Below are 25152 nucleotides of genomic sequence, written 5' to 3' on the forward strand. Positions count from 1 at the left end.
TGCTCGTGAGGAAGTAAAGCCCCCCGGAAATCCAGGGGTTGTGGGTGGACTGTGCCTTCTGAAAAAAGGCTGCTAGTCGTGGGGAGATTGCTCAGGAACAGGGCTCAGAGGCTGCCAAGGCGGCCCTTTGGGGCTTCCGGGAGATGTATGCTCCTAGGATTAGGGGATTGACTTTAAGAAGGACTTTAGAGGTTGACAGGGATGAGGAAGGGGTCACCAAGGGGTCTACCAGGGGGATGGGAGAGGCCGTATCGATAGAACAGCTTCTGCTGCAGGTTTCAAACAAGAAATGTGGGAGAATGGTTGAAATCGGCCCCGGAGGCTCCTCCCCGTGGGTTTGGGTAGCTCCGTCAACATTCTGCCGGTTTTCAGTGCCGCCCGTGAGCCAGGCACTGGGCTAGTCTCTGGGGGTGGAGAGATGACTCAGGAGCATGCCAGCCCTCGGAGGGCTCCCGGGGCAGACGTCGAGAGATGAGTGAGCAGAAAGTGACCGCAGCGCGTGAGGGCCCGGTGGAGGGAAGTAGGGGATTCAGGAGCACACGAGTCAGCAGGGGAAACTTCTCCGAGGAGAGTCTGATCCTCCTCCACCCAGCCACCTTCCGAAGCCTTCTCTTCCCATCTAAGCGACAGGCCTATGACTAGATTGGTGCGTCAAGATGCTCAAGTACGCTCTCACTGCCTCAAAACGAATAAAGCATAGACTTCGTGTATTCACTTCTACAAACCGCACTACAAACACTGCGTTCTTTGCTGCTCTGGATAGAAAATTAGTGAGCTCAAGTTTGAAGAACCTTATACGGTATGAGTACAATGACCATTTTAATAGTAAGAAACCCCCCTTCCCTTATGCACCAACCCGGAAGTGTTGTTTTTCCTAGTTTAAACACGCAGCTGCAGATGTGGGCTGGCCGGCTCCTGCGGGGCGACATACCTCATGCTTCCAGTGGGTTCCATGATGAGGCAGACATTTCACTTAAGTGTCTGATCACCAGGTCGAGTCCTGCTAGCAGGAAGTATGAAGGAAGTCATTTCCAACCACAATTTCTCTGTGGTTTTGCAACGTGTCTACGAGAATCGAAATCACTACTTCTTAACCCCAGAGCAGGACTGATTTTGCAGTGGCACGCAGGCCGTTCCCTCTGCAGACTCGGCCTGCGGGGAGAAGTCCCCACCAGAGCAAATCGGGAAACAGGGGCTCAGGCAAGGCCGGCCACGGCTCCCTGGGAACGGAGGCCCCGCCAGACCCCTGACCGCAAAGGCTGTGAGAGGGGACAGGGGTCCAGCCCCAAGTCAGGGTCACGGTCTCTGAGGAAACCCCAGGCCAGGGCCTGAAGGGCACTGCCAGGAACACAGGCTGCCGCACTGTGTGGAGTCCGAGGGCGCCGCCCGCCGCTCGCGCGGACCCCAGCGGCCCGCGCTGCGGAAGAGCCCACCTTTGAGAGCGAGCGGGGGGGTTGGGGGGGCCGGGGACTGGCGGGGCGCGTGCTTCGGCACAGCCACCTGGGAAGGTGTGCCGCTGGGGGACCCAGGCAGCGTTTTTCTTTCATGGCAAACCTGTAGTGCTGCATTCTCAGCAGGGGAGGATGAATGGTAAAAGACTGGGCTTGGAGCCCCCGTCCCTCTCCCCCCAAGCAAGCTCTGCGGTCTCTCAATCATCCCGGGAGCCTCGTGCATTCTCCTGGCTGCCCCTCCCACCCCCTCTCTCGGCTCCCGGGCCTCAGCAGCCCCCACCCGCCCTCCTCTAATCTTCCCAGAGAAGGGAACAAGAAGAACCACATTTTAAACAAAATGTGGTTTTTCTTTCCTCAGACTCCCAGTTCACGTTTCTCCCTCAGGAGTTTAGGGAAGCTTCTGTCTGGTATCGGCCTCCTCTTCGCCTGGGTCCCCGCCCTCTCGGGTGTGCCAGGAGCCGGTGCGCTCCCCCCTGCCCCCAGGGCGACGGCAGCCCCGTCACCTGGGAGGTCTGGCGTGCCAGGCCTGGGCAACATCGCTCCCAGCTTTTCTCGTTTTGCCCCTTCTCCCCACCGAGATACTTGGCGTGTAAGGTCAGGTAAGTGAGTTAAAGAATAACAAAGAGATAAAGTTTCAAATGGGGTCCTGACTCTCAGGTCAAGACAACAGTTATTTACTGAATGCCTCTTGTCATTCAACAGACATTTATTGAGACTCTGATTGGACGTCAGTCTTTCATGCTGGGTGTCAGAGAGAGGTGACTACAAGGGCTTCCGTCTGTGCACCCAGCATTGCTAGGTTCAATAAAAGGTATAATCAAAGCAGGAGCCACAGCCCCCAACTCTCAAGAGACCTCCCATGTGTGTACGTGCGTATGGATGTGTGTGTGTGTGCATGAGTGTGCATACGTGTGTGTGTGCGTGCATGTGTCTGTTGGGGATGGTGTTGCTGGAGGGAGAGTGTATGAAAGAGTGATTGGGAAAAGAACAATGGAGCTGGCACCCCGGGACAGGAGGAAAAGCAGGAGGGCTGGGTTTGGAAGATAGCCGGATTTGTTTTTGAAAAGGAGGGAAGATTAGAATAAAAGAGCAGCCCCTCTCAGCGCCCTCCTCCTCCCTTGGGGGCCTGTGTCCAGCTTTCCCCAAAATCCTTGGATTTTTTCTATGCAAAGAGGAATGACAGTGGGCCAAACTCTCAAGGCACTCATCACTGTGAGAGAGGCCACTGTGTCACTGTGTGGTTGAACTTCAGAACCAGCTTCCCCTGCCCTAGCTGCATGGACAGGCCTGTGGGGCTGACCCAAGATCCTTCCAGGGAAAACTAGCTGCAACATGAATCCTGACAAGGCCCTGTTGAGGGAAAGGCACAGCCTGGAGATGAGCAGGATGGCTGTCCAGCACTTAGGGGCAGGCCTGTTGGCCACTTGGGGAAGGGAGACTTTGGAGAGGGAGAAGATGGGATGTTGTGGAATCAGAAGGAATGGGGACATAAGATGATTAAAGTTAGTTAGAAAAGAACTGGGAGATAAAGAGTCACCCAGGCCCCTGAAGAACTGGGGGTGAAGAGATTGGCATTTTCATGCACCCCAGTGCTTTCCCTTCACGTTGAAGTCCCTTCATAGAGATCCAGGCCTGTAAGGCTCTTCTCTGGCCAGAGCCTCATGAACTATAGCAGCAAGTGGGGTTGAGACTGAGCGTTGGCCCTGGAAGATGGCAGAGGAGGAGGGTGCTTGTGTGAATCTCCCAAGAGGGGTAAGAATAATACTAATTTGATCATAATGAGCATTTATTGAGTGCTGTTTTCGGGCCTGGGAGCTAAGCACTTCATATTCGACAATCCTATGAGGTAGATATGGAAAGTACAGACACAGGGAGAGGTTCAATCAGTTGCCCCAAGGTCACCTTAACTGTTAGGTGTTCTTTATGCCTCCTTATAAAGAAACACTGCCTCCCACAGGTGCTAAGAGGAGCTGGAGGGAAGGTGACTGGGGCTCATCAGGCAAGCACAGGCAGTGTGCCTGGCTCTCTTCTTTCTACATGGAGCTTTTCTTGCCCTGAATGGCCCCATCTCATTTCTCCTAGTCCATGTCAGTGCCCTGAGCATCTCAGCCCAAGCTGAGATGACAGAAACACCCAAAAGGGTCCTCTACCCCGTGACAACTGCATTGTGGGAAGAACATGTGTCTCCTCCAATTCTAGACCGGGGTTTTTCAACCTCAGCACTGCTGACACTTGGGGCCAGATAACTCTTTGTGTGGGGGAAGGAGGAGTGTTGGAGTGTCCTGGCCTTGCAGGATGTTTAGCAGCAACCCTGGCCTCTACCCACCAGCACCTCCCCAGCTGTGACACCCAGAAATGTCTTTAGATCTTGCCAGATCTTTCCAGGAGGATAAGATTGCCCTGCAGCTCCCCAGCCCCACCTCAATGAGAAGTACTGTCCTAGACCAACCCCACAAATCATCTGACACCCGCACCTAGCCCTGGCTAACTTTTTCCACCTTCTTACTAAATTGGGCCCAGCTGCTTCAGCAGTCAATGTTGTGACTGTGTTGGGGACAGCCCAGTGGCAAGAGCCTCACCTCTAGGGGCTCCCAGAGACCCCAAGAACAGAGCCTTCCTCTGAGAGTCAAGTTAGAAGTGTTTCCAATTGACTCTAGCTGTTTTCCTGTTTGTGACTCATTTCCCCTTCAACACCCTGTTCTTTCTCTTATTCATATGTAGGAAGAGGAATACGGATAAGGGATATCTTGAAAGATGAAGAAACACTGTCACTATTTCTCATTAAAAACATTGGCCTCTCTGACTCAGTTGTCTACCTTCTGATCAACTCTCAAGTCCGTCCGGAGCAGGTAGGTGGATATCACTGGCCAGTGGTCCCTGGTGGGGAGGGGGAAGCACCCAGCCTGAGAAAGGCAAAAAAGATGTTGGCTTTTTTCTTTTTATTCCTTGTGTTCACATTCAGAATCCATCACTTAATGCCCTGAATTTAGAAAAATACCGGGCGCCGGGGAGGGTCACTTGAGATCATGATCATTTTCATCACAGGACTCGAAGCTGCACACATCCTGGCAACCTTAAAACATCTCAGGTTTTTATAACTGGAAGGAATCTTAGAGATCATGGGGCGCAACCTCCTCTTTACAGATGAAGAAACAGAAGTCTATTCATGTATTAATCAAATATTTAGGGACAGTTGTAGGTACTAGAGTACAGTGTGAACCAGACAGACAAAACTCCAGGCCGGGAAGTTTCCATTCCAGTGGGGCCGTAGGCGATGCTCACGTAAACAGAGGCTCCGCAGTGTGTCTCCTGGCTGTGATTGGTGCTGCAAGGACAATCCGGCAGGGTCGGGGATTACAGAGGGACGGAGGGGCTGGTTTAAAGGGGATGCTCAGTATTTCAGCAGAGTTGTCTGTCAGCCACACAATAACTGAGAGAAGAGTTCCAGGCTGGGAAGCCACCAGTGCACCTTCAACAACAGAAGTTGGCAAGTGCTTAGGTGGCGTCTCGAGGCTACAGAACCGGAGACCCTGCAGAAGAGCCCACCTCTGCTTTCCTTGACCACTTCCTTCTCAGCACCAGGCAAACTCCTTCTTCTATCCCCTGGCACATTTCTGATCCGTGTATATGCCTCCAATTTATCTCAGGTCTTTTTAGTTAAAATCACCTTTATTTATGCAGAGCATTCTTACAATAACTCATGACTTGTGCATCCCGTAGCTCCCTTATTCCTCACAACAATTCTGAGATGGGTCCAACAGAGAAGGAGACTTCCGCATCTGGCGATGGAGTGATTTGTGCACAGTTACAGGGCTAAGAAATTATCAGAGCCAGATGGAATCCAGATCCTCTCAATCCTAATCCAGTGTTTCTTATGCCAGGCCAGTGGCTTTCAAAGCCCAGAGACCAGCAGTGTCAGCAACACCTGGGGACTGCTTAGGAATGCAAATTCTTAGGCCCCACTCCAGGTGAACTGAGTCCAAAGCCCTGGGGTAAGGCCCAGCAATCTGTGTTTAACAAGCCCTCCAGGTGATTCTGCAGGCTCAGGTATGAGAGCTGCAGCTGTCCTCTGGGCCTTCTGGGCTCCCCGCCCAGCTTCTTCAGTGTGATAAACACAGCGAGAATGCAAGATGTGTAGCAGCTAATATCCCAAACACCCTCCCGACTCCCTCCTGGCTGGGTCTGCTCCTCCTCCAGACTCTACGAGAGAACGAGACATAAACTTCAGAGCCTGTTTCAACCCTGAGATCAAGGTCTGCACAGGGTGCTGTCTGAGTCCAGAGGAGTAAGGGACCCCACCCCACCTGGTCAGCACTGGCTCCTGGGAGCAGGTTCTCACACTGGTTCCCTGCACAGCAAAGGAGCCCATTCCTGCTTTTCTGGCTTCTCAGACCCTGAGGTTTTCACCGAAACTAGACAAGGGGAACCGAGGGTCAGCCTGGAAGCAGCGTGAGCTTGGCACCTGCAGTGCCCAGGCCCTGGGGCTGTGCGCCTCCGGCCAGGCCCTGTTTAGCTTCCCCTCCCACACCCACTGTGGGGGTGCTATTGGCACCAATGGATCATTTTCCCCTTTGCTTTCTCTTCAGCTAATAATACTCAAGTCCTGACAATGCCTGTGATGACTTCCAGTTAGTAATAAAAGGGAGATGGTGATAAGGGCAGGAATTTTGGGGAAATTTCTTTCCAGTTCCTTACAAACGTGACATTTGGATCTCTAGCACTGTGCTTCTGGCATCAGGGCTGAGGCCTTTCATGTCAGAGAATGCAGGCCGGGGTCACCAGGTTGTGCCTTTATTTCATGTTGCTGGCTCCAATGAGCTGAATACTCCCCTGATTAGCAAACTCTGAGCCATCTGCATTTCGCAGAGGCATGTTCCAGATGACCCGGCCCTCCCTGCCCACTTCCCGGGGTGCTTTGCTTCGTGGGCTCACCTGTCTTCTAGCTCCTGGAGGTATGTCCACCTCCACCCAGCTCCGGGGCTTCTTATGAGCACTGTCCCCAGAACTGTCCATCATGATGGCAACATTCTTTCTGGGCACTGTCCAACATGGGAGCTCGCCTCTTTGTCGTTGCTCATGGTCATTGAACATCAGTACTGGATACCCCTCCTGGTCCTTTCTGCCTGGGGTCTGAGCACAGTTCACAAGGGACCTCATCATCCTCTCTCTCTAGGGAATTATTACGAGATGACAGGGGCACAGTTCTCTGGCTCACCCCTTACCCCATCCCTGCCCCCAGCCCAGTAAACTCCTGGACATGCTTTAAGGCCCAGCTCAGATGTTGCCTCCTCAGTGAAATTATTCATAAACCTACCCTTCTTTGTCCTGCTTTTTCCTTCTTCCCTACTCACTGGAGAGCTAACAAGTGATGGTTAAGCTCTGGGTTCCAATCTCACAAGACCAGACACTCAGCTGTGTGACTCAGACAAGTTAATTAACCACTGTGCCTCTTGTTTCCTCATTTGTAAAATGGAAATAGTAAAAGTGCCTTACACCCATAGCGGTTGTGGAAGTTAAAAAAATAATATATGTGAACTCTTGGAACAGTGCCTGACACATAGTAAACACTCAATAAATATTAGCTGCTTTTAGTAGCTATTCTTAACACACCCTCTTCTATGCTCTGGTTTCACTATGTGTAATCTCGCACCTACTGCTATTTAAATACCTGCATTTCCAGCTAGCTAGTGAGCCCTTGGAAGGCAGGAAGTTGGCCTTACTCTTCTCTGTGTCCCCAGTCACTATCCTATTCCCTGCAGAATGGGAAGTCAGTGATGGGCATTGAATAAATGAGGAAGGGAAGGACCCAGGGACCTCTATGGTGTCCCAGCCTTCCTTGAACTGCTTCGTAGCTTTCCAAGTCACCTCACCCCTCTTCCATCAATTTCTCCTCTGGATCATGCAGGACTTGCACAAAATGAGCTTGTTGATTCCTTCCAACACAGAATGTCTTAGACTCTGGGGTTAGAGGTGAGGGTGGAGCTTTTCCCTGGAGAAAAGATGTGGGATGTGGGTAAAATGGGAAGGCTCTGTTGGAACGTACACCAGTTACGGGCCCCTGAGATTGAAAGTGTCCCCAATGACTCATGGTCAGCTGTGACCTGTGCCTCATGTGGGGACCAGGCTGCCATGTGTAGTCTGAGCAGTTTCTGTGCAGAAAGTGGCAGAGCTCAGGCCTGTTCTGCCCTCCCTCATAAAGCCGTGTCATTAGAAGTCATAGGAGACTTTGGTGCCTCGGAAATCTCATAAGTTTTCCTGCGGTACTCAGGGTCTGTCCACTGCTATGGGAGTCCAGGACTCCAGAAGCCAGTTAAGGTGCTGGTTGGCCAAGTGTCCCTGGCCAACATCCAGGCCTCTCCCTTGCCACCTTATCCTCAAGAGGCCATCATGAGGATTGTGCTTCAAGAACCACTATCCTTGAGTTCCCTAGGAGCTGCAGAACGTATGCTATGCAGGGCTTAGGGTCTCCAGATAAAATAGATGCAGGGTGTCTAAATAAATTCGAATTTCAGATAAATAATTTTTGCAAATAGTTATGTTCTATGTGGACCCTATTTGGGACATATTGGTACTAAAAATTCATTTATCTGAAATTCAAATGTACCTGGGCATCTGGTACTTTCCTTTGCAAGAGTAAATCTGTTCTAGCTACTGCTCACCATCACCTTCAGAGAGAAAGCTTGGTGGTCCGGTAACATCATGCTGTAAGAAGGGGATCCTTTGAATTGTAAATGGCATGCTGATAAGGTAGGCATGGGGATCTTACTGGTTTCCTATTGCTGCTGTAACAAATTACCACAACTTAGTGACTTTGAACAACACAGAAAGATGCATTATCATGTGGTTCTGGAGGTCACAAGTCTAAAAGTTAGGGTATCAGCAGGACTACATTCTTTACTGGGGAGTTCTAGAGGAAAATCCATTTTCCTGCCTCCTTGAGCCTCTGGAGTCACTCCACATTCCTTGGCTAGTGGTCTCCTTCCATCTCCAAGGCCAGTAGAGGTTTATCAAGTCATTCTCAAATCACATGACTATTTCTTCTGCCTCCCTCTTCCACATTTAAGGAACCCTCATGATTACACAGGGGCCCACCTAGAAAAGCCACAATAATCTCCTTATTTTAAAATCAGCTAAATAGTGGCTTTAATCCCATCTGTGATCTTAATTCCTGTTGCCATGTAACATAAGGTATTCCCGGGTTCTGTGGGTTAGGACGTGGTGTCTTTCCTACCACAGGGCAGTTTCTAGTGTTGCCTCTGCTCCCTATAGTTTGCTCATGGAGTCCCGGACCTGGCGCTGAAGGACATTGCCTGCAGTGAGGCCCTCCTGGAACACTTCATCATCTTCAGCCAGCGACGGGGGGCACAGAATGTGCGCTACGCCCTGTGCTCCCTCTCCCAGGGCACCCTACAGTGGATAGAAGACACACTGTATGCCAATGTGGACTTCTTCAAGCTCTTCCGTGTGGTAAGGGAAGGGCTTAGCTGCTTGCCCTTTGGAAGATGATTCCTGGGGCAGCAGAGCCTCACAAATTTGACCTTGGGGAGAACGTGAGCCTGGTGTTCCAGACAATCCTTGCAGAAGCTCCAGACTCCCAGGGCTCAATCACAATTGATAGTACTTCTAAAACAGTGGCCCAGGGGCCCAGAAGTCACTGTGAGGTCCCCATTAGGTATGCAGCTATGGCATGTTTGTGCCCATTCCAAATGTGGGGAAGTCCCCTTCACCTCCTCTAGCAGAGTGGCAAAGGAAGGAGGCCTGGTTTGACTCCCTGCCCTGCCATTTCCTAGCCAGGTGATTGTGCTAAGATATTTAACCTTTTCTGGTCCAAGTACTCATCTATAAAACAAATATAATACTTTATAGAGTGATAGGAACGATACAAAAAACGTTTATGCAAAACATTTCATAAATTTTAATAGAAGAAGGCCCCATGCTCCTTCCTCTGGAACTGGTCTCAACCTCAAAGGTTGATGTTTCTAGAGAGAAAAAATGACAGAGTAGTCTCAAAATTTGGAAAGCCCTGATCTAGCTCAAACCTCTGTTCCAGAACTGCATCCCAGACAGACTGCTTGGGACCTGATAATATCTCCTCCTTTGCCAGAAGGATAAGATGAGAAGGAATTAGATAAAGGAGTTGTAGAGCAGAGGTTCTCACCCTGCAAAGTGCATAAAAACCATTAGATAAGTTGGTAAAAAATGCAAGTTCTAAACCCTCACTCCCAATCACTCTGATTCAGAAGAACCAGGTCAGCCCAGAATCTATCCTGTTACGTCAGGTGATTCTAATAAAGAACATCATAGGCCATACTTTCAGAAACACTCAAAATTAGAATCCTTCAGAGAAGGTGGCATAAATAATATTTCTAGCATGGAATTAGATCTTTTTCTGTTGCCTACATTTTAATTTCTGGAACTGTGTTGTAGGGAATGTCATTACTAAGAACTTGACTGAGGAATCACATTTTGTCTGTTTTATGACTGTTCTCAAGTCCCAGCAAACCCACCCTCAGCTTGTCTTAAAAAGCAAGCCAAAGGTTTTTAAAAATGAAGCAAAATAAAACAAGACCCTGCAGTTTCTGGCAGAGTCCATACTTAATCCCTTTCAATGTGTGACTTTCCTTGGAAAGTTACTCTGCAATTTTCCCAGCTCATCGGGGTGGAGCCCCAGAGTGAGTATGAAGGGTCAGGGCCTAGGGATGCCACCATCAGTGAGAGCCCAGGACTCCGAAAAGGTCTCTTGGACCCCCACACTGTAGGAAGAATAAGAAGCCATGTAGTCCAAGTGTCTCTATCCAAAGTTTCACAAAGAACCTGATTTTAGACACGCTCCTGACTTGTTTTCAGAATCAGGCAGAAGAGGGAGACAACAAAGGTCCCTTATTCCAGGCTGCTGAATACCAGCACAGCGAGGAGTCCAACGCTCATGTTTGCAGAGCTGCAGAGGCTCCCTGTCAGGTGTCCAGGGCCTACGTGCTCTGCAGAATGGGCGGAAGGAACGAAGTGCACTTGAGCTTTGCAGGCAGGGCCCAGGTGCCCAGGTTCGTGGCATCCTCCTGCCACTGTGAAGGGAGCAGGGTCATCCTTCTATTCCTGAAGCACCTTGGCCAGGTAAATTTACCTCCCAGGGCATGACCATTGATGCTGAGATGTCAGTCCCAGAGATAGCAGGGTAAATGGGCAACTGGGTAAAACTTTCCATCAGAGACGAGAACCAAAACTCAAGACACTGGCTTCCAAATGTTTATCAGAAAGTCTTTACTTAGGCCGTCACACACTGCCTTGGCAAATGCTAGCATTCAGAAACCCTGGGCTACCTTGACCATTGCCATTGCAGACCTCAGCTGGATTCTGGAGGCTTCCTTTCTCGAGGCACTCAAACCTGTGTCGGGCACCTGTGAAGGGCCGGGCATTGTGCTGAGGCCTAGGCTCCAGCTGTGAACCTTCCACCCGCACCAAACTCACAGCCAGACCAGAGACAAGCAAACAGTGCTGCCTAGAAAGGCCAACACCAGCAGCATTTGTCCCCCGGAACAGTAGTGTTTAAAAGCTTCCCCAGTGATTCAGTGTGTCCTACAAATGCCTGGCCCCCACTCCCAGAGACTGAGTCACCTGGCCTAGGGTACAGTCTTGAATTCACTGTTTTAAAAAGCTTCCCAGATAAGTCCAATGTCCAGCCAAGGTTGAGAATCACTGACCTAGAACATAAGAGTTTGATTTATGCATAATAATAATAGTACCCCACAGGCCTCTGAGGCTCCATAGAACTTTCATTTGATTACCCATGACACAACAGTGGTGTGGAGATGCTCTCTCCTGTTCTCTTAACAAAGCTGGTAATCGACAGAGCCTGCAGTGGACCTGAGACCGCGGGGAGGAGAAAGCCCTGGTGGGAGCCGGCTCAGCCTCAGAGCACCACCCCCACCTGCTCTCCCCTCACTCCTGCTTCTGTCTCTGTGGGGGAAGACCCAGCTGAAGCAGGACACATCTAGTCTTCTGGTGTCTTTAAAATGTACTTTTCCATTTGACAAATGGATTACACTAAAAAAATAAAAATTTACTAAAAAAAAAAAAAAAAACCTGAAAGAAATTGCAGCCATTAAAATGGGACTTTGCCTTTATTGCTCCTGGGCCCATCCTATTTGTGTTTTTAGAAAAACAAGCCTAAGGCAGGCCCAGAAAGGCTCAGGGCAGACCCTCTGACACTCTGAGAGGAGCATCAGGCAGGCAGGGGCTGCTCCGGGATGGGGAAGGGGCCCCATGGGGACGAGGCTGTTATTGCAGCTGGTTGGCGCGCAGCCACACTTAAATGCAGTGCGGGAATGCTGGGCCTTCTGTTCTGGGCTATTTCTCATATGTACGTAAGCCAGTGTATAAATAATGTTTTATTAAATGCCAAGTGAGTTTTCATTAGCAAGGAAAGAGAGAAAATCTCAGTAAACCACTGTGATGGCACCTGCCCCTTCTGAGTAAAGAGCTGGGGGTGTGGGTGCAATCTCTGAGACATGGGAACCTGTGGAGCCCAGAGAATCGGAAGGAGGGGCACTGGGGTTAGCACTGACTGAGACCAGCTGTGTTTTTTCTTGGTTCCTTGGAGATCAGAAGTGAGTGTTGTCATCTTCAAACAATCCAAAGGCAGTACCCATGGCCTTACTCCATCCCTCCCACACCATCCCACCCATCCCCGAATATACTCACACGCTCATTTGCACACTATTGCCATGCTAACTTGCAAGTATGCACACACAGGTTGGTGACCTAGATGGGCTGGGAGAGAAACAAGAGCCAGGTGACTGGATTTTCTCCAAGGAAACTTATTAATAGCCCCTCTTGGTTTCACCTGAAGAAGCTTGTCTTCACCTGCGGCCTTTACAGGCTTAAACGCCCCAGGCTTGAAACCCAGAAGCTCAGACTGGGCTCAAGGTATCATTAGTGCCAACACTACCTAAAATGTTTTGCACCTCATAAAAAATGGTGTGTCAGTTTCGGCTGAGAGGTTGGGACGCTTCCTATCTGATTTGGCCCAAGGCATGCATGCCCCTCCTCCTCCTCCCACTCTTCCCCCTCCTCCCCTTCTTCCCCCCTTCCCCCTACCATCCTTCCTGTTTTCTCTCCAACTCTGGCGCACAGCTTTGAAATCTTGCTGAGAAGCAAATCTGTCCCTTCTGCTTTGAATGTTTATTTGTGGAAGTTCAGCAGGGGAACCGAGGTGGGTGCCAAGACCTGCCATGCTGCTGGGAAGTCTGAGTTTCCCTCCCTTCCCCCGCTAAATGCGTGTTGATAGAGAAAATTTGGCCTCCTCGGCATTTGGGCTCACGGTTTTCCCCTTTGAAAATGCTTCCAGTGTGGCATGATTCAGCTTTCTTTTTTATCCTCCAGCCACAGCTCTGTTGCCATTTTTACTTTTCTGATTGCATTTTATCCGTGTTTCTTTGACTACGGGGTGGCTGGGCATTGAGTTCATTGAGTTCCAGGGAGAAAAGGGCCCAGACTTGGGTTTCCAACTACATGTGCCTATCAACGTCCTGCTTGGTTCTTGGCTCTGCTCCCTGAATTCCTGAGTCACTGGGGAGAGGCGTGGGTGGACTGCCCCCTGCCCAGTGAGAGCCCCCACAGTTCTGCTCTCCTGGATCATTCACTGTAGTTTGTTAAATTTCAACTAAGCATTCCAATTTTCAGATGGATATTGCTGCATCAAGTGTCTGGGAAAGCCCCCACATCTACAGGATTTTACAGTGAGGTCCCACTAATTAATGACTTGACTTCGTGACTTCCCCCTTCTTTCCGATTTCTCCCACTTCTCCGTGGGAGTTATGGGAGGGGAGAAGAGAAAGGAGTGATGCCCGAGTGCCGATTCCGGGGAATAGCAGGGCTGTTGGGAGGAAACAAAACAGAAAGGGTTTTTTTGGTTTGTTTTTTGGGGGGTTTATGAAAATACTCAAGCCACAGCAAGTATATGTGACTTACAGCATTAGTATTTTTTTTCTGCATGCATCTACAAAAATATGTACGTATTACAATCAAAATATCCTCTGGATGAATGGATTTCAACAAAGAAGAAATAAAAATGAAATAGAAGAGAGGCCCCTTCCGGCACATTGAGCCTACTGGGTCAGTTGTCACTTGCCTGCCTTGATGTCTTTTCAGCTCCAGGCAGGCAGTAGGCCAGGGCTTATTTTCATGACAGATCAGATGTTACTTTTATGGATTTACAAAGAAAGAAATACTGAAAGGTCAAAACTGAAGTCACTTACGACAAGAGCAGGCCCCTGGGAAGGCTGCCATTTAGGATAATGAGTCCTGGGGTCCTGGCCTTTGTTCAGTAAATACACATTGGACACCTACAATGTGTGCACCAATGTATGAGGCGTCAGGTTGTCTCCAGGGTCAGTTGGTTTTAGGAAGGGTTTTGGCTTTTGATATGTTTTATTTCTACAGAATCATAGCTATTAACCTTTTTTATGAATTCGGATTACCTTCCAGAATCTGACTACAGCTCTAGGCCTATTCCCTAGAGAAACCTAAATTCACGCAGACATATGGGATGGGGCTCATGGAGCAGCTGAAGCCAGACCCCAGGTTAATAGCCTTTACATTAAAATTTTTTTTTTTTTTTTTTTTTTGAGACGGAGTTTCGCTCTTGTTACCCAGGCTGGAGTGCAATGGCGCGATCTCGGCTCACTGCAACCTCCGCCTCCTGGGTTCAGGCAATTCTCCTGCCTCAGCCTCCTGAGTAGCTGGGATTACAGGCACGCACTACCATGCCCAGCTATTTTTTTTGTATTTTTAGTAGAGACGGGGTTTCACCATGTTGACCAAGATGGTCTCGATCTCTTGACCTCGTGATCCACCCGCCTCGGCCTCCCAAAGTGCTGGGATTACAGGCTTGAGCCACCGCGCCCGGCCTACATTAAAATTTTTATCTACCTACCACTAATATGCATCCTTTACTAAGAGGTCTTAATAGACACAGATTTTTTCTTAACTCTGTTTATGAAGTAATCAGCATCCTCCCTGCCCCTGATGTTCAGGATTCAATGGCATGAGGACCATAGGCCTGGGCAGTCACTGGGGCACACAGGCATCTCTTAGTGGCTAAGAGACTGGGCCCCAGCTCTACGTTGGCTCCTAACTTGCTGCCATTGAAAGGAAATCTCAGCCTCCCCGTCTGTAAAATTGAGAAAATAAGACTTGTTCTACATATCTCATGGAATAGTAGTAAAATGTACATTAGACAAGAGATGGAAAAACACTTTGAACAAAAAGCATTCTCCTCTTACCAAAGCAAGAACACAGCCTCATTTGAGAGGCCTTTTGCTCCTCATTTCTCCTTCAGACCCCCCCTCTAGACTAGGAGGAGGCCTGTCTCATAGAGTGACCTTTTGGCTGCCCCTAGATTCCAAGCTCAGTTTTGCTTTCATTAACCACAGATACTGGGACGGACAGAAAAAGAGCTAGTTTCTGTTGAGCCACAGAGAGTCCCATAACTTGTCTGTTCACATACCCAAGAGCCCACCCTCTAGTTCAGACACTCAGTTCCCTCCCGTTCTGGGAGACAGCATGTCTCTGTGACCTCCTGGTAGAGACAGTTTGGCAAGTCTCCCCACCCCCTCAGTGACTGAGTCTGAATTCTCCCCTTATGACGCATTTCCTAGCACTCAGGGTGTCCCCTCCTGGTTGCCTCCTCACCACTGAAGCCGGCTTCCTCCCTTTTCATTTGATGCTTAACAACTGTCAGGTTGCAAGAAACATGCTTCAAATCCACATTCTCTCAGTTGCCTAGCAACAACTTCCCTCCCGGATAAATGTGGGTTTCCTGTAGCTCAGCCCAGGGCTGAGCACAGCAGCACACACTTCTGTCCACTGCTTCAACTGCTTTTCACCTCTGCTCTGTGTGCCTTCAAGACAGTAGTTCATTCCTCCCTTCAGAACCTTCCATGGCTCCCAGAGGCCATGTCTGTCCCCCAAAGACAGGTTTAATCTGAGACTACTTATTTACCCTTGTGTTAGGTGTGTCTGCAACTTAGAAATTAATACTGTTTCCAGATGGTCTTCTTTGAATCACAGAAAGTAAAACAACAAAACATTCAACACCTAAGATGTTTCATGTGCTGGTAGAGTGACATCTGTTACATTTGATCCAAAGCACCAGAAATACAAGACTTTTTAGGAGATATGTTCTATTCTACCTTAAGAAAAAAATATTACATAGCCCCAAAGGAGAGACATGGTTTCGATCCCTGGCAACCCAAACAGAGGCCTTTTAGGGCCGCAATCTTCTTGGCTGCTGCCTAGGACCTTGTATCAATTTCTTAAGCACAGGATTAAGGCTTAAGGGCCCCTTAGACCAACCTCAGTTAATAGAGGCAGATCCCTTCACAGCCTTATCTGTGTATCCAATCTTCCTTAACAGGTCTAGTCTGACCTTGAACTTGTGTGGGCAGCGCTTAGTCAGTTGTGACGTGTGATATGGAAGAGTTATGTGTTACTTGGGAAATTAAGAGAACTTGTTTGGCATAGGAAATTGTGTGTGTGTGTGTGTGTGTGTGTGTGTGTGTGTGTGTGTATGTGTGATGATGTTTGCCATTTTGATACGTGACCTTTTTTCCAGAAATATTTTCATAGTTCCATTACAACTAAATTTGCAGTCGCTTCCAGTTCCTTGACAGAAACAATTCATGTGAATTTGAACAGATAATGGGGAAGGGGGAACCAAAAGAAGAGAAGAGCCTTGGGAAAGTTATTTATAATTTATGGCAACCTCAGTCAGGCAATTTCAAACAGGTACATATGGAGGGCTCCCTTGGGATCAGACAGTGTTCAGAGATGTAAGGTGTGAGGACCAGACCCTTGTCATTTGCCACTCCCACTAAAAAGAGCTGGGAAAGAAATTGCAGCTGTAGTGCCAGGCACCTAGCTGGAGCTTAGTAACTATTTGGTGAATGAATATTACTAAATTGTTAACAAGACGGAAAGAGTATTAACCACACAGAAATGCATCTCAAGCTATTGTTTCTCTGTTCCCTTTCCCCTAAATTCCTGCTCTTGCTCTTGTCTGGCTGTCTCTCTAGTCACTCCCTCTTGCTGATTCTCCTCACGTTCCTTTCTCCACCTGGAATTCCTGGGCTGTCCCCTTCTACTCATAGACACAGTCCTCACTCTCACAGTCATCAGCTTGTCTCTTTACAAACTTCAGCTCAAGTGTCACTTCCCCATCCCCAGATGAAACTGACTGCTCCCTCCCTGTAAGTCACCCTGATGCCTGGTAAATACATCCCTCATGGAAACTAAAACCTTAATAGACACTGTCTCTTTCCTACTCTGTTATAGTTTATTTACCCATTAATTACCACAATATGTATTATTGAGTACCTACTGTGTACTATGCCGTGAAGATAAAAGACAAGCAAAACCTATTCCTATGCTTAATGAGCTTAAAGTCTAGTGGAGAGATAGATACATTAAAAAATAACAGCAAACTAAAATAAAAGTGATAAATAAATGCACTGAGAATGACAGGAATAGCTAGGAGGGGCATCTAACCCATGGGGAAGGAAAGCTGGAAGAGCATGGCGATGGGGGAAGAAGGCTTTCCAGAGAAGGTGAGGTGGTTTCAAATGAGTTGACTCTGGTCAGTAGGGGTAAAGTGAGAATAGGGTAAGATGGGGTAGGTTGGTCATTTTGATCTGTTTGTCCCAAAGTGATAGGATTAGTGGCTAAGGACTGCAGGCTTTGTAGAAGCCTACAAAAATATTTGAGATTTGAAGTTTAGGAAAAAAATGACTCCAAAGAAAAAGAAAAACTTTAGAATTATAATGAATGAATATTAAATGAACGTTTAAGGAAGGTAATGTTATTCAACTTCATTGTTAAATTTAGTTATAACAGGCCCTTGAGTTTCATTCAACAGTGTTTCATTATAACATTGATGAGAGACAACAAAGCTGATTCCTGGCCAGGGCCACCGTCAGCGTGAGGTTTGCACACCCTCTTCATGTCTGCTTAGGTTAGCTCCAAGTACTCCTGTTCCCCCTGCATCCCGAAGATGTGCCCATTGGGGAAATGGTGTGTCTGCATGGTCCCAGCGTGAGTGAGTGTGGGTGTGGCAGTGAGTGTCCCTGCCATGGGATGGCGTCCTGTCCAGGTTAGATTCCCACCTTGTGCCCTGAGCTTCTGGGATGTGATCCAGCCACCCATGACTTTGAACTGAAGTAAATGGGTAAATAATTATCTTACTTTTTAATCAATCTTTTAAAATGTATGTATAGTTTACGTTTATTTCAGTGTTTAATATTAGAAGTATTTTAGTCTTTATTTTGAGATTTGGTGATTTATTTTAACCAGAAACAAGCCATAGAAACTAAATTTTAGGCGAAATGTGGTGGCTCACACCCGTAATCTCAACATTTTGGGAGGCCGAGGCAGACGGATCACTTGAGCTCCGGAGTTTGAGACCAGCCTGGTCAACATGGTGAAACCCTGTCTCTACCAAAAATACAAAAATTAGCTGGGTGTGGTGGTGCATGCCTATAGTCCAAGCTACTTGGGAGGCTGAGGCAGGAGAATCGCTTGAAGCCAGGAGGCGGAGCAGTGAGCAGAGATTGCACCACTGCACTCCAGCCTGGGCAACGGGGCAAGATTTCATCTCAGAGAAAAAGAAAAGAAAAGAAATTTAATTCTGGTTTATATCAATTAGCCTGTGGTAAAATTGGTTTCATTATAGCTATTTCACTTAGTCTCAGTTTCCGATAACCTATCAATGAATTAAGTGAGTACTATGTTCATAAATGTTAAATTACAAGGCTTGTGTACAGTTCACGTTTTTCCACTTTACAAACATTTTTAAGTATTCACAATGATTGCTGAAAAATTATACCAGATCATTAAATAAGTTGTTCAAAGTCAAATAATTTCAAAAGTAAAAATTAAGAGCTTTAAAAATAGTATACCTAGCCGGGCACAGTGGCTCAAGCCTGTAATCCCAGCACTTTGGGAGGCCGAGGTGGGTGGATCACAAGGTCAAGAGATCGAGACTATCCTGGTCAACATAGTTAAACCCCGTCTCTACTAAAAATACAAAAAACTAGCTGGGCGTGGTGGCGCGTGCCTGTAATCCCAGCTACTCAGGAGGCTGAGGCAGGAGAATTGCCTGAGCCCAGGAGGCGGAGGTTGCGGTGAGCCGAGATCGCGCCATTGCACTCCAGCCTGGGTAACAAGAGCGAAACTCCGTCTCAAAAAAAAAAAAAAAAGGTATACCTATATAGACATAGACCTACAGATAGAGAGAGCGATGAATAGATATGGACACAGAGGCTTTCCAGTGTGTTCATGTGATGTGGGATGGAGTTTCAAGATCAGAGTGTGCCTGGAGCCTATGGAAGTAAAGGAGAGGGGATGGAGAGAAGATTGTCCACCTGGCTATGGGCAATCTCCCACCCACAGTCAAGTCAGGAAGCCAGACACCAAATTCAGAAAGAAGAGGAAATAATCAAAACTAATGGGAACTTGTGACTGATTTACTTATGCCCAGTCTCCCTGGAAACATGAACGTGACTGTTCCTTAGTTTGTGCCTCTGGGCTCCTAGCCCCTCTTAGGTGCCTTCCTATTATCTAGGACCTGGTTACTTTTTCTCTGCATAGCTTCTTTGGATTTCAGTCTTTGATCCCAGCTTCCTCCTAAAGTAGCCTTTCGGATGTCCCTTGGTTACCCTCTGTAATCAAAGGGCTTACCCTACCCCACACTCATTCCCAGTACCAGCTTCTGGATCTGCAAGCTAGAGATTTGGGCAATGGGATGGGAAGAACCAGTGATGCCTCCCAGACAGAAAGTGGTACCAGCAACAGAAAGGGCACACAGGCACAGAAGTTGGTTTGGGCTAGGATGATGTGGTCAGTTCAGGACACATTGGATCTAGGCAGATGTCAAGCAGACAGTTGGATATATAAGTCTGAAGCTCTGGGGAGAGGTCAGGGTTGGAGGTACAGATTTAGAAGTCATCGACAGAAAGGTAGCAGATTAAATGATAAAGGAAATAAGACTATACAGGGAATGTGCAGAGCGAGAGGAGCGAAGGAGGCCCTTGGCAACCTCAGCACTTCAGGGGAAGGTAGAGGCACAGTTGCTGGTGGGAAATGCGGAGAAGTAGCAAAGCAAACCAGGCAAAAGCAGTGTCACAGATGACCAGGGAGGAAAAAGACATGATTATAAATGTTTAGAAAAGCAGAGAGGTCTGAAAAGACAAAAACCAAAAATGTCCGTTAGACTTAAAAGCAGGAGAAAACTGGGGGGGTTCTTGCTAAAGCATCTTCGTAGGATGGTGAGGGGGGAAGCCAGGGAAGTGTTGGTGAGAAAGTGAAGTTGCTGAATATGAACTGGGCTTAAAAGAATGGGGGAATGAAGGGTGGAGGAGAGAAGTTGGACTGTAGCTAGGGAGGCATAAGAGGTCAGAGGTAAATTCTCTCCTGTGGGAGAATCTTGGGTGTATGCACAGCATGACAACAGTGATGGGAGGGCTGGTGATGCCTCAGGGAAACTCTTGGCAGTAAATCTCATGAAGGGAGGACTTTGTTTCATTCATTAACATGTCCCTAGCACCTGGAACAGTGGCAGACACTCAATACGTATTTGTCAAATGTGGCATTCTATCATTTAGAAACTGCACCTGGCTGTAACAAAAGTCAGAGAAGCAGTGGGTTTCATTTTCCTCCCCATGCAGAGTCTGGTGCCGGGGCTTCCAAGAAAGGTTTGGAGCATCACAGGTTTCCTCAAGACCCCAGGCTGCTCTGCATTTTCCTCCATCATCCCCAGCACATGCTCATCATCTGGTGACCTCAAGATATGTGCGGACTCCCCCAGCCCATTCATGTTGCAGGCAGGGGCCAGGCAAAGGGCAGAGGGGCCTACTTCAAAAGACTGTTGCCAGAAACCTCAGCCTATGACTTCTCCTGGTGTCTTTTTGGTTAGAATTGTGCCATAGGCTCACTCTGTATACACAGGAGGCTGGGCCAGGCATTATTACTTTTAGCAAAATTACATGGATAAGCATCAGTCTTTGTCACTGTGACAGAACTAGTCAATCAGTGCCAGGCAAGGTTAATGGAATTGGTTGGTATGTGCATTATTCTTGTGGTCAGTGGGTCTTTCTTCCTTTCTTTTTTTTTGACAGAGTCTCACTGTGTCACCCAGGCTGGAGTGCAATGGTACAATCTCGGCTCACTGCAACCTCCGCCTTCCAGGTTCAAGCGATTCTCCTGCCTCAGCCTCCTGAGTAGCTGGGATGACAGGTGCCTGTCACCATGCCCAGTTAATTTTTGTGTTTTTAGTAGAGACGGGATTTCACCAGGTTAGCCAGGCTGGTTTTGAACTCCTGACCTCAAGTGATCCACCTGCCTTGGCCTCCCAAAGTGCTGGGATTATGGGCATGAGCCACCTCACCCAGCCTCTTGTGGTCTTTCTTACTCTTCATGTTATTCATTTATTAGTACTCTTAGGCAACAGGGTGATAAAAAATGCAGGAAGGGCCGGGGGCAGTGGCTCAAGCCTGTAATCCCAGCACTTTGGGAGGCTGAGGCGGTGGATCACGAGGTCAAGAGATCGAGACCATCCTGGTCAACATGGTGAAACCCTGTCTTTACTAAAAATACAAAAAAAATTAGCTGGGCATGGTGTGCGTGCCTGTAATCCCAGCTACTCAGGAGGCTGAGGCAGGAGAATTGCCTGAACCCAGGAGGCGGAGGTTGCAGTGAGCCAAGATCGTGCCATTGCACTCTAGCCTGGGTAACAAGAGCGAAACTCTGTCTCAAAAAAAAAAAAAATGCAGGAAGGTGCATGCTATGATCTGAATGTTTGCATCCTTCCCAAAATTCGTATGTTGAAATCCTCATCCCCAAGATGATGGCATTAGGTGAGGCCTTTGGGAGGTGATTGGGTTATGACTGGGATTAGTGCCCTTGTAAAACCCCAAAAAGCCAGCTTGCCTATTCCACCATATGAAGACACAGAAAGAAATTGCCATCTGCCATTCAAGAAATGAGCCCACACCATGTAATAAACCTGCTGGAGCCTTGATCTTAGACTTCCCAGCCTGCAGAACTGTGGGAAATAGATTTCTGTTGTTTGCCCAGCTTATAGTGTTTTGTTGTAGCAGCCAGAGTGAACTAAGACAGTGCTGCTGATCTCATATTCTTGGAAGGAACCCTCAGTCTTTAGGGAAAGCAAAGCTGCCAATTGGGGCTGGGTGCTCTCCAAGCACTGCCATATATGCTGATACGGTTAAACTGCAAACTATGGTAAAAATGTGGAGGTCTGTAGAATTGTCAATCAGGAAAAAAGATATAAAAACAAGTTAAAGTCTTGGTATTTCTGGAATGATACAGGCCAGATTGTCAACATTGATTACCCCTGGGTAGAGATGTGGATAAGTTTGCAGAGACAGGTTTGCCCTGTATTTTATATAAGTAAGCAGCTATTACTTTGTTGTCTTTAAAAAAAAAAAAAAGAAAAAAGTCTATGTGATCTTCATGTGACTCAGAACTACCTAGGCAGTAAAATTAATTGAATTAATAAAATAGAGTGATTATGAATTTTCAGGAAGTCATTAATTTACCACTTCTTTAATACATCCACTTCTAATAGGACCTCAATATAGGGAAATTTGACTTCAAGATAAAAAGACCAAATTTATTTACTCTTTTAAAAAAAAGTCGATTTAAAAGCAGACTTGTCTTGCCGAACCTTCCTCAGTTGGACATTGATGAGTGTACAGAAAATGCAATGGATAAAATGTTAGGTAATACAAAGATCAAAAGATGGGGTCCTGTCCTTAATAAACATACCATTTCATGGAATATCAGGTGTATAAACAATTATAATCAATATGCTTTTTATTCTGATAAGCTCATTTACTCACACATCAAATATTTAGTGCCCACCACATGCCCAGCATACCTAGAAATCATCCAGGTATAATTTCTATCTACATGGGGCATAGAGCCTTATAGGAGAGACAGATGACAAGCAAACATCAATGGTGAAGAGCTCAAGGAAGGAAACAGAACTCCTAAAGAGAGCAGGAGTGAGCCAGAGGCCAAGAAAAAGGGGCATCTAAATCTACCTGGGGGTAGCTGTTTTTCACATGGGTCATTGTGTTAGGATTGAGACTGGAGGAGTGAATAGAAGTTTGCCAGGCAAAGAAGGATGGGAGGAATAGAGAGCAGAGCTGGGGACAGAAGACAGCTGACATGTGAGCGGAGATAAAAAGAAGTCCACTGTGGCGGCAGAGAGAGAAGGCAAGTGAGGGAGCCAGCCACCAGCCCACAGAGTCCATGTGTGTCATAACGTAGTAATGACCTTCTCTTCTGGAGACAGTAGGGAGCCATAGAAGATGTCTGAACAGGGAAAGTGACAGGACTGGATTGGCCTTTTGGGTAAGTCAGACCACAGTGCATTGGAAGGGAGGGGGCTAGAGACAAGGGGACTGGCAAGAAGGCTATTTCGATAAACTGTTCTAGAAGGGAAGTGAACAAAGGCAGTCCTAGAGGGGAAGAACTAAGAAGATGGGATACTTTCTTAGTATTTGCTCATTCAACAATTTATTTTTGCACACACACAAAAATCTTTTTTTATTACTGAAACTACTTATCATAGAAAAAAGTATGAAAGTAGAGTGAATAATATAATGAACTCCCATGGACCTATCACCCAACTTTAACTAATATCAGGATTTGGCTATTCTTGTTTTAACTGTTCTCCACTTTTTTTTCCTGAAGTTTTTTTGAAGCAAATCACAGACAATATATCATTTCACCATATATACTTCCCTATGTATCTCTAACATGTAAGAACTTACTTGTTTTAACAAAATCACAATGCTATGATCATACCCAACAAAATTTACCATAATATCTTACTAATACCTAATACCCAATCCATGTCCACTGTCCCCCAATTGTTACAGCTGGTTTGTTCAGATCACAACCAAAATCCACATGTGGCCATTTTATTGACATGGCTCCCATGTTTCTTTTCATCTCTAATCATCTCAGGGGAGACAGGATGGAGGATGGGCAGGAATTGGTGATAACTTGCTTATTGACACACAGTTTTGCCTGCTTGCTTCCTCCCTTCCCACTCACTCTTCTTAGTCTCACCCTTGTATGGAAAAAAAACAGAAATTAAAGTGCTTTTCCCAGCACACACTGAAGCTATTTCCAAGGAGTTTGAAGAGTAGTCCCGGCAAGACCAATGCCTTGGTCCAATCCTCAGGTCAAAGAGGGGAGATGCTTCTCAGTGGTGTAGTATTAATGGCAGCTTAGCTGTTCTTTCCTCTGGAAAATTCTGCCCATCTGCTTTGTATCTCTCATACCTAACAAAGCCTTTTATTTTACAATTAGAAAATAAGCCTGCCGGGCATGGTGGCTCATACCTATAATCCCAGCATTTTGGGAGGCCAAGGTGGGTGGATCATCTGAGGTCAGGAGTTCGAGACCAGCCTGACCAATAAGGTGGAACCTTGTCTCTACTAAAATTACAAAAATTAGCTGGATGTGCTGGTGTGCACCTGTAGTCCCAGCTACACAAGAGGCTGAGCAGGAGAATCACTTGGACCCAGAAGGTGGAGGTTGCAGTGAGCTGAGACTGCGCCACTGCACTCTAGCCTGGGTGACAGAGTAAGAATCCGTCTCAAAAGAAAAATAAAAAGAAGCCTGAAATACGAATGCCACCTGTGTGTGCCTACATTAATTCTAGAATTTCAGGGTCAAAAAGAATACAAGGACCTCTGCATCTGTGGCAGGGAGGAGAGGGGCAAAGACACACAGCTAGAAATGAGAACCTGGCTGGTCAAAGCCTAACTCCACCTGTTTGTCAGCTTTGCTGCAAGCTAGATCAGCCCGATGATCATTTAGGAGAACCGTGCTGGCAAATAAAAAGCCGAGGCTTTTCGCCCCCAGATAGTTGGATGAGAATTACAAGTTCAGCTCATAAAAAGGCTCATGCCCAGTGCTCACTTCACACCTACTCAGGATGCACACTTGAGTTTGAAAACCACTGTCTTTACATTTAGAACTCAGTCCTATATGACTCCCCTAGGATCAGTGATTCCATCTGTTTTGAAACAGAACATGATCTTGGTTACCAGAAAACCAGAGGCTCACATCAGGCTCTGGTGCTTGAAGGCAGCATACTTGGGGGCTTCTGCATCCCCTGACGAGTGGCAAATGCAGGAGCAGTTCTGAGTTCTCGTGAGCTGGGGTTTCCTGAACACTGCTGGCAATTGGAGAATCTGCAAGGGAGCTTCTTTGACTCCTGCCAGCAGCTGCCTTAAAATAAAGGCGATGTAGCTGATCGAATCCTCCATGAGAGAGTAGTGTTGAATGGAGGAAGAGACACAACCTGTCTGAAAAAGGCACAAAGGAAGAAAGACGTAAACAGTGACGAGAAGCCTGCAGTGTCTGCAAAGCTCTGAGGTGAACAGATGGGCACCCCGGGCCACAGCACTTCCTTCACACTCTGCCAGCTGCACTCTGTTTTCCTTCCTCCAGGAATCTTGTTTGGTATCGCTAAAACAGCAATCAGAATCACTTTGGTGTATTTAATGTAACTATGAAATTGTGCTTGAAAAGTACAGTAGGGCGATTTGGAATAAGAGTCTTCAATTTGTCAATTAAATAAAAGAGTTTTGTTTCTAAAAGTAATCTTGCA

At 47.3% G+C, this 25152-nt stretch overlaps 1 protein-coding gene and 1 long non-coding RNA gene across 2 annotated transcripts in view; one reads left to right on the plus strand and one right to left on the minus strand.

Annotated features, from left to right (window-relative positions):
* LOC141580344 (uncharacterized) overlaps positions 1-1349 on the minus strand; it is a 61928-nt gene extending 60579 nt beyond the window's left edge. Inside the window, exon 1 of the long non-coding RNA XR_012512582.1 lies at positions 932-1349. This is a non-coding gene — a long non-coding RNA (uncharacterized LOC141580344). The remainder of the gene's footprint in view (positions 1-931) is intronic.
* The window catches only part of ABCA4 (ATP binding cassette subfamily A member 4), a 131795-nt gene that overhangs the window by 14267 nt on the left and 92376 nt on the right, over positions 1-25152 (plus strand). The window contains exons 5-6 of the mRNA XM_039460931.2: positions 4173-4300; positions 8721-8918. Coding sequence (XP_039316865.1) covers positions 4173-4300; positions 8721-8918 — 326 coding nt within the window. The remainder of the gene's footprint in view (positions 1-4172; positions 4301-8720; positions 8919-25152) is intronic.

Source organism: Saimiri boliviensis, chromosome 11 (genome assembly GCF_048565385.1).
Source record: "Saimiri boliviensis isolate mSaiBol1 chromosome 11, mSaiBol1.pri, whole genome shotgun sequence".
NCBI classification, from domain to species: Eukaryota; Metazoa; Chordata; class Mammalia; order Primates; family Cebidae; genus Saimiri; species Saimiri boliviensis.